The 12486-nt window shown below is 63.6% G+C and overlaps 1 protein-coding gene across 13 annotated transcripts in view; it reads right to left on the bottom strand.

Annotated features, from left to right (window-relative positions):
• MROH1 (maestro heat like repeat family member 1) overlaps window positions 1-12248 on the bottom strand; it is a 77960-nt gene extending 65712 nt beyond the window's left edge. For all 13 annotated transcript variants that reach the window (XM_074578044.1, XM_074578046.1, XM_074578047.1 and 10 more), the window contains exons 1-6: window positions 12179-12248; window positions 10493-10873; window positions 7824-7969; window positions 6866-6997; window positions 5674-5836; window positions 4268-4366 (exon numbers count right to left, since the gene is read on the bottom strand). In XM_074578044.1, the coding sequence (XP_074434145.1) occupies window positions 4268-4366; window positions 5674-5836; window positions 6866-6997; window positions 7824-7969; window positions 10493-10514 (562 nt within the window). In that variant the 5' untranslated portion in view covers window positions 10515-10873; window positions 12179-12248. The remainder of the gene's footprint in view (window positions 1-4267; window positions 4367-5673; window positions 5837-6865; window positions 6998-7823; window positions 7970-10492; window positions 10874-12178) is intronic.
• Window positions 12249-12486: the final 238 nt, after the last annotated feature.

The raw sequence follows: 12486 nt of genomic DNA, 5'->3' as shown, positions 1-12486 counted from the left end.
TCTCCATCCATACATTCAGCCCAGGATCACGTCCCCAAATCCCCCTCTCCATCCCAGTGTTTGGGCCAGGATCACGTCCCCAAATCCCCCTCTCCATCCCTGCATTCAGCCCAGGATCACGTCCCCAAATCCCCCTCTCCATCCCTGCATTCAGCCCAGGATCACGTCCCCAGATCCCCCTCTCCATCCATACATTCAGCCCAGGATCACGTCCCCAAATCCCCCTCTCCATCCCTGTGTTTGGCCCAGGATCACGTCCCCAGATCCCCCTCTCCATCCCCACATTCAGCCCAGGATCACGTCCCCAAATCCCCCTCTCCATCCCTGCATTCGGCCCAGGATCACGTCCCCAAATCCCCCTCTCCATCCATACATTCAGCCCAGGATCACGTCCCCAAATCCCCCTCTCCATCCCTGCATTCAGCCCAGGATCACATCCCCAAATCCCCCTCTCCATACCTGCATTCAGCCCAGGATCACGTCCCCAAATCCCCCTCTCCATCCATACATTCAGCCCAGGATCACGTCCCCAAATCCCCCTCTCCATCCCAGTGTTTGGGCCAGGATCACGTCCCCAAATCCCCCTCTCCATCCCAGTGTTTGGGCCAGGATCACGTCCCCAAATCCCCCTCTCCATCCATACATTCAGCCCAGGATCACATCCCCAGATCCCCCTCTCCATCCCTGCATTCAGCCCAGGATCACGTCCCCAAATCCCCCTCTCCATCCCTGCATTCAGCCCAGGATCACGTCCTCAAATCCCCCTCTCCATCCCTGCATTCGGCCCAGGATCACGTCCCCAAATCCCCCTCTCCATCCATACATTCAGCCCAGGATCACGTCCCCAAATCCCCCTCTCCATCCCTGCATTCGGCCCAGGATCATGTCCCCAAATCCCCCTCTCCATCCCAGTGTTTGGGCCAGGATCACGTCCCCAGATCCCCCTCTCCATCCAAACATTCAGCCCAGGATCACTCCCCAAATCCCCCTCTCCATCCATACATTCAGCCCAGGATCACGTCCCCAAATCCCCCTCTCCATCCCCACATTCAGCCCAGGATCACGTCCCCAAATCCCCCTCTCCATCCAAACATTCAGCCCAGGATCACGTCCCCAAATCCCCCTCTCCATCCCCACGTTCAGCCCAGGATCACGTCCCCAAATCCCCCTCTCCATCCCCACGTTCAGCCCAGGATCACGTCCCCAAATCCCCCTCTCCATCCCCGCATTCAGCCCAGGATCACGTCCCCAAATCCCCCTCTCCATCCCCGCATTCAGCCCAGGATCACTCCCCAGATCCCCCTCTCCATCCCATTCCTGGCAGCCCAGGAGATGCTGTGGCCTCCCCAGGTTTCGGGATGGGGGCAGGACCTGCTCCAGACCCGGCGTGGGCAGCACCGCGGAGGCTCCGCGCGCTTTAGGACGCGGGCGAAGGGGTTGCGCGTTCTCTGCAAGAGCCACAGACCGACCGCGCCTCGCCGCCGGCGGCTACGGGCTCATTTCGGGTGGAAAACGTGCGGAGCCGGGACGTCGCCCTTCCCAAGACCAAGCGGAGTGGGGAAAAGAAAGCCGAAAGAAGAGATTGCTGGAAGGGATGAAGGGGAAAGAGCTGCCGACGGCGGAACGGTCCTCTGGAAAGAGCCACCCGAACCTCAGAAGTGAGTCCTACCAGCCCCACGGGCCAGGCTGGTCCTCCCCACGAGGAGAAGGATCCCTTCTCCTACGCACGATCCCGTCTATGATCCCTTCTCCTGGAGCCCCTCTGCTGGGAGGACAGGCTGAGAGAGCTGGGGGGGTTCAGCCTGGAGAAGAGAAGGCTCCGGGGAGACCTTCCAGCCCCTGCCAGGCCCTCAAGGGGCTCCGGGAAAGCTGGGGAGGGACTCTGGAGCAGGGAGGGGAGCCACGGGACGAGGGGGAAGGGTTTTAAACCAAAAGAGGGGAGATTGAGATTAAAAATAAGGCAGAAATTCTCCATGATGAAGCTGGTGAGCCCCTGGCCCAGGTTGGCCGGAGAAGCTGTGGCTGCCCCATCCCTGGAGGGGTTCAAGGCCAGGTTGGCCGGGGCTCGGAGCCACCTGGGCTGGTTGAAGATGTCCCTGCTCACGGCGGGGGGTCGGGAATCCCTTCCCACTCAAACCGGCCTATGATTCCATGATTCTACGATCCTCCGCAGGGCTGATAAACCCTCCGGGACAGGAACGGCACCAGACCTCCCGGCCGTAAACACGTCGCCCGCTATCTGCCGTCGCAAACCACCTGAGCCGCCCACACCAACCATCCCCCACCACCACCCCGGGGACCAAACCGGCGCCGGGGTCTGGTTGTACTCGACTCGGGGGAGGATGGTTCGTATTCACCGAGGTCGCCCGCCCTCGGCCTTGGCTTTCGGAGAACGCGCCTGTAGAGAAACAGCCCCCGGAGTCGCACGTTCTTGCTTTGAGCTCGACGTCGCAGCCCGAGAAGCTCTTAAGGTCGAAGCGGCCCTTCAAATCCGGGCGTTACGTCGACCACAGCGGCTCCCGGGAACGAGTTCGGACGCAAACCTCCTCGTTTCCAGCAGAACTAGACGCTGCCGCTGAGGGTAGCCCTGCATCCACCCCTGCGTTTCGCCGGGCTGCTCCCGCTCAGCCCATTCGTTCCTCGACGCGCGCAGCCGCAGCAGCAATTTCCCAGGCCTTGGACCTCGCTATCGGCGAGAGATAAGAGCGACCGCCCCAGCGGTGTGCTGCCAGCAGCTCCCCCCGCCTCTCTCGCGGCGCCCTTGGACCCACACTCCCCCCCCCCCCCCAACCCCGTTTATTTTCGCCCAGCCGTGGAAAGCAAACCACGAAGCCCGAGGAACCTGTGCCGGATACCAAGGTGGCGCCCGCCGGGGGGGCCGCGCGCCGTCCCGCCGTCCGAGAGGCAGGCGCTACCGCCCTGCAAGTGGGAGGGCATCTCGCTGGTCAACGGACAAAGCCACTCGGGCCAGGAGCCACACCGCCACGGGCCACCGTGTCCAGGGGAAGGTGGATCAGCTCCGGCTAGAGACGAGAGAGGGGATTCTATCCCTCTGCTCCGCTCGGGGGAGACCCCACCTGGAAACCTGCGTCCAGCTCTGGAGTCCTCAACACGAGGAGGACACGGAGGTGTCGGAGCGGGGCCGGAGGAGGCCCCGGAGATGCCGGGAGGGCTGGAGCCCCTCTGCTGGGAGGACAGGCTGAGAGAGCTGGGGGGGTTCAGCCTGGAGAAGAGAAGGCTCCGGGGAGACCTTCCAGCCCCTTCCAGTCCCTCGAGGGGCTCCGGGAAAGCTGGGGAGGGACTCTGGAGCAGGGAGGGGAGCCACGGGACGAGGGGGAAGGGTTTTAAACCAAAAGAGGGGAGATTGAGATTAAAAATAAGGCAGAAATTCTCCATGATGAAGCTGGTGAGCCCCTGGCCCAGGTTGCCCCGAGAAGCTGTGGCAGCCCCATCCCTGGAGGGGTTCAAGGCCAGGTTGGCCGGGGCTTTGGGCGACCTGGTTTCATTGAAGATGTCCCTGCCCAGGGCAGGGGGTGGCACTGGGTGGTCTTTAAGGTCCCTTCCCACCCAAATCATTCCGTGACGCTATGACAAGCGAGTCGGCTCTTTGTCAGCCGTGTTAAGTGCTGGTGCTTCTGCACCAAACCCTGCCGCAGTTTTTCGGGCGAGCCCAGGGCTGGAGGAGGGGCGTCACGAGAAGGGAGCCCCGTGACAATCCTGCCAACCCACCAAGAGTGTCACATCCTCCAAACGGCTCACGAGATTTACAGAAGCGGCCGCTGCACCCCGGCCTCCTCCCAGTCCCCGTCAGGGTCAACGCTGGCGCCGTTGCGAGGCGCCGGGTTCACGGTGTCGATAAAGACACAGCTTGGTTTATAAGAGGGTCTCAAGTAGCGCATCCCTCTTCCTTCCCTCATCCCACCGGGCCGGTCACCTCGACCGGAGTCGGGATGGTTCTGGAGCATCTACGTCTTCTTCACCAGAGGAGAAAGCAAAGAGCACCAGAACTCGCTGGGCCATGACACGGGAGCGACAGGGATCAGGAGGAGGACTTTGGTAGGATCCCCACGACCTAGAGCTGACGACTCTCCATCCCTTCCCAAAGCCGGCCAAATCCCTGCTCCCAGACATTCCGGAAAGGTTCATCCGAGCCAGCTCTCCAGCCCCCATCCACGGTCCCTCCTTTTCCAGGGAAGGGGGAAAAAAAAATCTTTCACAACGTATCTAAAAACCACTTCGGTCCCGGAAAGAGCCAGAAAAACCTTACCGTAGCAGAAGACGGACTTCATGTGGTCCTGTTTGGCCATTCCCAGCATGGGCAGCATCGTCCCGAGGATGGAGTTGAGAAAAGGCACCATTCCGAACACTGGGAAGGAAGCGGGAGACGTTCGCTCGCAGCAGACACACGCAAGCGCCGCTCGGCGGCCCCCCCCCAGCCTACGCAGGACACAGAGCCGGCAGGATCCCGCCGGCACCCAAAGGGAACAGGAGCCAGGAGCCCGATTTTACCACAAACGAGCCGCCGAGAGCCCCGGGGGTTGGGGGGTGGTGGTGGGAGCAGCGGAGACGGCTCCAGCGCGGCAGCCCCTCGCAAGTCCTCCCAGCCCCCCCTGCCCCCGGGACGTTCGTGCCTATTTCTCAAAGTCGGTGAGCTCCGGGCTACGTCCCGCTCGCTGCCGGCGCCGTTCCGCCGCCAGACTTCTATTTTTCAGAAATCCCGTCCTAGAATTCTCATTTTTAAACTTGGGTCTCTCTGGGACGGCTGGAGGCAAGAGCCCCGGCGGGGAGCTCTCTACGGAAGAGGGTCGGGCGCCTCCAGTTCCCGCTGCTTTTAAGCGGGCAAACATTTTTCAGAGCTCCGCCGAGCCCTGAAGCCGAGCCGCGTGGGATTTCTCAGCTCAGTACGTTTTTCCAGGCATTCCTCCGGGAATTACCGGCTGCCCCCCGCCCCACGTCCAGGAGCATCGCATCCCTCCGTCCCCACCGAGGGAGTTTTTTCCTCCGGCTACTGCGGAGAGACAGGGCCAAGCACCGGCACCCCAGGGCAGAGCCGAAGCCTCCGCCGTGGCTTTCCCTTTTCCCCAGGGAAAAAGCGGAACCACCAGGGAGAGCCTGACGCGTCCCGGAGCGGCTCCGGGATGCGGAGCTTTGCTCAGGCTGCTGCAGGACGAGCTGTCGTCGCCCGTTGGCGTTCCCCCCGTGATCCCTGGACGAGGGGCTGCCCTCCGCTCCCCCGTCTCAGCGCTGAGGACGGAGTCGCAGCGGCTCCCCGGGAAGGGCAGCCAAGAAGAGAGCAGGGTTTTCCCAATCTCTTCCCAAGGCCGGGCTCCCCGCAGCACCGGCCTTCCCCCTTCCTTCTGCCCCATCTCCCGCCAAGACAAGGGGCACGAAGGACGCCACGAGGAAGCCATTCACACCGACCGCGCTCCTCCGCGCCGTGCTGGCGCCCGCTGCTTTTTCAGGGCGTTTCATCGCAACCCCATCGTTTAGCGGCATCAAGCCTAAGCCGTAAAGATCCCGAGAAGCTCGGTTTTCGCGCGGACCACACCGCGGAGGGGCCCCGCCGCGGAGCTGCTGGGGGCCGGCGTGACCGATGACGCCCGAAGGCCAGGACGCGCTTCCGCGGCTCCCCCCGATCCCCCCCCCCCCCAGCGCGGCCGGGTGCCAACTCACCGTTCGACACCGAGAGGTTGGCGAACGTCTGCATGACGAAGTAGTGGGGCAGGATCCCCGGCTGGAATTTGGTGAGCACCTCCTCCATCACCTTGTTGATGAAGCGCTGCCCCACCGCCACGAGGACGTTGCTCGCGGCTTGTTGCCAGTCCCGGATCACCTCCTGGGGCGGGGGGAGGAAACCACATCAGACCAGACGCCGTTCTTCTGCTTCGTTTAAATGCCGGGCATCGCGCCTGGCTCCAAATGCCGCGGGGAATTGCGTGGCATGGGCTAATTCCACGGGCCTCCAGCTCCGGGACCACCAACAGCAGAAGGACACGGAGGTGTCGGAGCGGGGGCCGGAGGAGGCCCCGGAGATGCCGGGAGGGCTGGAGCCCCTCTGCTGGGAGGACAGGCTGAGAGAGCTGGGGGGGTTCAGCCTGGAGAAGAGAAGGCTCCGCGGAGACCTTCCAGCCCCTGCCAGGCCCTCAAGGGGCTCCGGGAAAGCTGGGGAGGGACTCTGGAGCAGGGAGGGGAACCACGGGATGAGAGCCAACGGTTTTAAACCAAAAGAGGGGAGATTGAGATTAAAAATCAGGAAGAAATTCTCCATGATGAAGCTGGTGAGCCCCTGGCCCAGGTTGCCCAGAGAAGCTGTGGCTGCCCCATCCCTGGAGGGGTTCAAGGCCAGGTTGGCCGGGGCTCGGAGCGACCTGGGGTAGTTGAAGAAGTCCCTGCCCAGGGCAGGGGGTGGCACCGAGTGGCCTTTAAATGTCCCTTCCCACCCAAACCATTCCCCGATTCGGAACAACAGGCTCAAGATTCAGACGTGATCTTTCCCCTCCGTGGACCTGCAGCCCCTCAAGGCTCCTTCCTGCTCCGATACCCACCTGCCTGTCCGGGTCCTTCGCAGCATCCGGATTTTATTTGGCTGTGGATGCATGCCGTGCTGGAAGAAAACCGTCAGCCGAACCCATCCCCAGCTCCCCCCAGAGAGAGGGACGTCGTCCGTCCCCTACTCCCTCAGCCGTCCCATCTCCACAAGATGGCACAGACCCAGCTCCTCCCTTCCACAAACGCCGTCCCAGCAATCGCTACCATTGGGGGCAGCCCCAAAAACCCGCAGCTTTGCCTGCAACGACGGCATCGGGGGCAAAAAGGGCCCGGACAAGAACGACGACAGGAAGAACCCAGAGCTTTCAGGTCGTACCTTTGACTTGGTCATTTCATTAGACGCCAGGAAAATAACCACCTTGGCCGTGCTTTTGTCCAAGAGGGCGATGTTGTTCTTCACCACCGTCTCCATCGCTTTCAGGATGATCACCCGGTGAGGGTAGGCCAGCTGGAACGGGAGGGAGAAAGCGGATGGTCAGCCAAGCCGAGCACGGCGCCGCGGCCGCCCCCGGGGCCAGAGAAACCCGCGCGTCCCAGAGATGCCCGGCAAGGGTCTGGCTAGCGTTTCCCGCACGGGGAAAGGCAACGACTCGAAGCGCCAACCAAGTTTTGCTCCCTTTCTCTCATCCACGACAGCGTATCATCACCGGTTCTCCACCCCCGCAACTCCAGCGCCTCAGACCCAGATCCTCCCGGGTGTAGAATCAGGGAATCGGAGAACGGCCCGGGTTGGAAAGGACCTTTCGGATCACGGAGTCCAACCACCAACCCAACGCTGACGAAACCCATCGCGAAACCTTATCTCTATGCGCCGCGTCTGCCCGGCTTTTCCATCCCTCCGGGGATGGCGACTCCCCCACTGCCCTGGGCAGCCTCTTCCAACGCCCGACAGCCCTTTCCATGAAGGAATTTTCCCCGATATCCATCCTAAACCTGCCCTGGCGCAACTGGAGGCCGTTTCCTCTTGTCCCGTGGCCTGTTCCTTGGGAGAAGAGCCCGACCCCCCCTGGCTGCCCCCTCCTTTCAGGGAGCTGCGGAGAGCGAGAAGGTCTCCCCTCGGCCCCCTTTTCTCCAGGCTGAACACCCCCAGCTCCCTCAGCCGCTCCTCACAAGTTCTCCAGACCCTTCTCCTCCTTTTCCAGCCCCCTCGCCAGCTCCCGTCGTCCTGTCGTCCCTCCCTGGCTTGCTGACAGAGTCAACGCCCCCCCGAGCCGCCCCAGGCAATACTTCTCATCCTGCAGACACCCCCAGGACGGAGCGGAAGAGCCCCCCACCTTGTCGTGCTGCCGGAGGTACTCGTCGCAAGAGTTGAGGATCTCCTCCGGCTCGGATTCCCCCAGGTGGCACAAAGCGTTGTAGATTTGCTCCTGGACTAGCGGGTCCTTATCCGTCGTGGCGTCCATCAACGTCGTCGCAAGCCCTGAGCGAGACAGGCAAGTGGCAAAGATTTGGCATTCCCCGAACGTCTCCCGGACCAACAAGAGGAGGAAAAGAAGAGCCTCCGTGCGTTTTCACCCATCTTCCCGCGAGCCGCGCGCGCAGCTACGTTAACCTTCACCGGCCCTTTTGTTTCCCGCTCGACGAGCCCCCACCAAAAACCCTTTCTTCTGGGCTCCCCACCCGAAATAAGGCACCTTTAACTCGAAGGCACCCCGCACGCCGCCCTTCCCTGTTCCCCAAGGCCTCATTCATCCTCACTCACCCTCCGGCAGGGCCGGACACTTCACAGGGGGTTTGGGTTTTTTTTATCCCTGCAGACCCTACAGGCACCGCTCAGCGCCGCGTCAGCCCCAGCTCAGCGCCGCGTCAGCCCCCGGGGCCAAGGGGAACCCGGCTCTAAGGTTTCTCACTGGTGCGGGGAGAAGGAAGGATTGGGGGGGCTGGGGAGGGGGGGGGAAACGCTGCCCATGAGCCGGCACCGTGCGCTGGCAGCACAGAAACCCCCCCGCAGCCTGGGCTGCATCCCCAGCAGCGTGGGCAGGGGGGCGAGGGGGGGATTCTGCCCCTCTGCTCCGCTCGGGGGAGACCCCCCTGCAGTGCTGCCTCCAGCCCCGGGGACATCGGGAGGACACGGAGGTGTCGGAGCAGGGGCCGGAGGAGGCCCCGGAGATGCCGGGAGGGCTGGAGCCCCTCTGCTGGGAGGACAGGCTGAGAGAGCTGGGGGGGTTCAGCCTGGAGAAGAGAAGGCTCCGCGGAGACCTTCCAGCCCCTTCCAGGCCCTCAAGGGGCTCCGGGAAAGCTGGGGAGGGACTCTGGAGCAGGGAGGGGAGCCACGGGACGAGGGGGAAGGGTTTTAAACCAAAAGAGGGGAGATTGAGATTAAAAATAAGGAAGAAATTCTCCATGATGAAGCTGGTGAGCCCCTGGCCCAGGTTGCCCAGAGAAGCTGTGGCTGCCCCATCCCTGGAGGGGTTCAAGGCCAGGTTGGACGGGGCTTTGGGCAACCTGGGCTGGTGGGAGGTGGCCCTGCCCAGGGCAGGGGGTGGCACTGGGTGGCCTTTGAGGGTCCCTTCCCACCCAAACCGTTCCGTCATTTATTACACCGGAGATTTAGGGCTGGGCAGCCGCACCGGGGGACGGGCTCCGCTCTACAGCCGGGTGCCGGCATCACCTGAGGCCCCTGGGGAACCCGCGCGGGGCTGAGTCGCCGCATGGGACCTACCAAGGGCACGTCCTTGAAGGCCAGGGGCTGGGGGAGCCCCTGTGCCGCTGAATCCCACCGCCAGATGAAGCTCTCCGGGGAGGCGGGAGGGTGGTGGGGGGGAGCGGATCGGATGCCGTCAGAGGGACGGAGCCCACCGGGGTCCCACCGGCGGCGGCGGAGCCACACGCCTGCGGACCAGAGCCGCTCCCTCACGCCCGTCGGCCCGCGACCCCCCCGCTCCGAGAGCCTAATCGTTATCCTGGAGAGGCGGCGGCGTTATCTCTCATTAGGGCCTTTGCCGTAATAAGGTTAATTAGTTTCAGAGCAAGCCGCCTCTGCGACAGCACGGCCCCTCGTCTGAGGATGTCCCGTCACCGGGGGGGGGGGGGGGGTGAAGACCCACCAGGACGCCCAGCCCCGAGGGGACGCTGCGCTGCCTCAAAAACATCTCCGGCCACCACTGAGGGTGGCACGAGGAGGGTGACGGTGTCCCTTGTCCCTTCCCCTCCTGCTTCCAGGCCAGGAGGAGCCACCCGTCTTGCCCGAGCAGCCGTCCGGTCCCACCCCGGGGGGGCTCCCGCCCTGTCCCATTTTTTGGGGGGGTGGGGGGGTGTTTCATTCATTTCCACGGGGGGGGGTGGGGTGTGCGCGGAGACGTTCGCCCCACGGTCACGTTAAAGCCACCGTGAGCCGGTGCTGCAGCTGCTGAAGGTAATTCCTGCTCCCACCCCTTCCCCGCGGCTTAATTAAACCAGAAAATTCTTTATTGCCTTAACAAGGAGAAAAAAAAAAAAAAAAGGAAAGAAAGATTCATTTTCAAAGCTGGCCGGGATTAATTTAGGAAACGCACAGGGCTTTACGCCACTTTAAGCACCGAGAGACTGTTTTCGAGCTCAGGCAATTTGCAGCAGAGGCAAGGCCCGAGATTAATTTCTAGGGCAGGGAATTACGGCGCGCGGAGAACCGCTCCCTCCTCCCGTCCCCCGCCACTTCGTCCCTCCGGATGCTGCAGGGAGCGACGGCAGCCCGGATCCGGCAGCTCCACAGACAGAGCTGAGCCCCCCCTACCCCAAACCCCCAACACCCGGGGCACCCGCAAGGCAATTTAACCTTATTAACGATAGAGAATTCCCCACCGGGCTCCGTCCCCACCGAAACGGCGCGGAAAATCGGCGCTGGGGCTGGGCGGAAGGAGCAGCCCGAGGCGAGGATGGGGGTTGCGGATGGAGACCCCCCCGCCAACGGCAGGGCCGGTGCCCCGAAGCCCCTCAACGGCTCCCACCGCGCTCCCGCACTCACGTTTTATCCGTGACTCCGTCATGCTCCGCGTTTTCAGCTTCCCCACCAGCAGAAGGCAGTCGGCGGCTTCCTCTCTCTCAAACCCGGGGATCCCTGGGGAACCTATTTTTACGCGTTGCCTTTACTTTCAGGGAGAAAGAAAACCGTTTGTGGTTCCGGTGGGGGTCAGAAAGCCAACGGTGGGCGCAGGGAAGCGGAGGAGATGTTCTACAAAAGCCGCCGGGAAGGGGAAACGCCAGCTCCTCGCAGACAGCCCGCCCGAGCTGCAGTTCCCAGAGGCCAGCGGGCAGCGGGCACCGCGATTCCATCGGCGCCGGCACCGTCCCTTATCGAGGTCGGAGCCGGAGGGAACGCATCCCGGGTTCCGTTCCCCTCCGCGCCCTGCAAACGGGAGGACATTTTACATCAGCAAAACACGCTCGGAAAGCTAAAGGATCCCAACGCCATCCTCCCCCCAGCCCTTCCACGTTACGGCGAGGAATTCGGAACGGCAGCCCCGAGATTTGGCGAGACGGCGCTGGCTGAGGAGCCCGAGGCGGGTGACCCGTTAGCGAGCCCCCCCCCCCCCGCCCCAACCCTGCTCCGAGCCCTGCAGGAGCCCAGACCGTGCTCCAAATATTCCTCCCTAAAAACCCAAACAAAAGCGAGGGAGCGAAGTTTCCAGCACCTCCAAGGGCTGGGAACCCTGAGTCGGGGCTCAGCTCGTTGACTGACCAGCTCCAGACCAGTAAAGAGCAAGTCGTCAGTAAAATAAGATTTGAGGGATGATACCGCATCCGGCTCTGGGGGCCTCAGGACAAAAAGGACACGGAGGTGTCGGAGCGGGGGCCGGAGGAGGCCCCGGAGATGCCGGGAGGGCTGGAGCCCCTCTGCTGTGGGGACAGGCTGAGAGAGCTGGGGGGGTTCAGCCTGGAGAAGAGAAGGCTCCGGGGAGACCTTCCAGCCCCTTCCAGGCCCTCAAGGGGCTCCGGGAAAGCTGGGGAGGGACTCTGGAGCAGGGAGGGGAGCCACAGGACGAGGGGGAACTGGTTTAAACTGGAAAAGGGGAGATTGAGATGAGATCTCGGGCGGAAATTCTTGGCTGTCGAGGGCGGTGAGCCCCTGGCCCGGGTTGCCCGGAGAAGCTGCGGCTGCCCCATCCCTGGAGGGGGTTCAAGGCCAGGTTGGCCGGGGCTTTGGGCAACCTGGGCTAGTTGAAGATGTCCCTGCCCAGGGCGGGGGGGGGGGGGGGGGCACTGGGCGGCCTTTAAATGTCCCTTCCAGCCCAACCCCTTCGGTGATTTTATATTCAATACTTCCCCCCCCCGCCCCGCCCCACACCACAAGCCCCCCCCCCCCCCGCAGCAGGTCCCCGTGGGGGCCAACCACCCCCAGAACGACAAGGTTGGGGGGGGGGTGGGGTGGGGAACGGCCCCAGGATGCCCCCTAAGGGCGGGAAACGGCGGAGACACCGAGCTTGCCCAACCGGGCCACCTCACCCACCCTCTCCCCGGGTGCCCGGCGGTCCGGCTAGAGCTAGGCCCCAAAACCCCACAGCCCCCGCCCCAAACGAGCCGGGGGGGACAACAGGCACCTCGGGGAAGCGACCACCACATTGTGTCCCCTAAATCCCCCTCCCTGAACCCCCCCCCAAATCTCCTCTCCGGTGTGTCCCCCCCCCCCCCGCCCCGCCGCCACCGCACTCACCGCCGGATCGGGACCCGCTCGGTGACCGGCGCCGCTTCCGGGTGCGTCCCCCCCACTTAGCCACGCCCCCTACTAGCCACGCCCCCCTCTGCGTCAAGCCACGCCCCCTCCCTGCAGAGACCACGCCCCCTGGTTGGGGGCTGCTGCGCATGCGCGGGGGGGCGGCGGCGGCGGCGTTGAGCTCCGCCAGGGGGCGCCAGCGGCGATGGAAGGGGATGAAGGACGGGAAAGGAGGAGGAGAAAGGGGGAAACGTGGGATGGAGCGGGAAAAAGGGGGTAAAAAGGGAAAGGAGGAACAGGGCACAAGG

The sequence above is a fragment of the Larus michahellis genome, chromosome 2 (assembly GCF_964199755.1).
Source record: "Larus michahellis chromosome 2, bLarMic1.1, whole genome shotgun sequence".
Lineage (NCBI taxonomy): Eukaryota > Metazoa > Chordata > Aves > Charadriiformes > Laridae > Larus > Larus michahellis.
The sequence above is the reverse complement of the archived record's forward strand: the minus strand, read 5'-3'. Positions and strand labels throughout refer to the sequence as shown.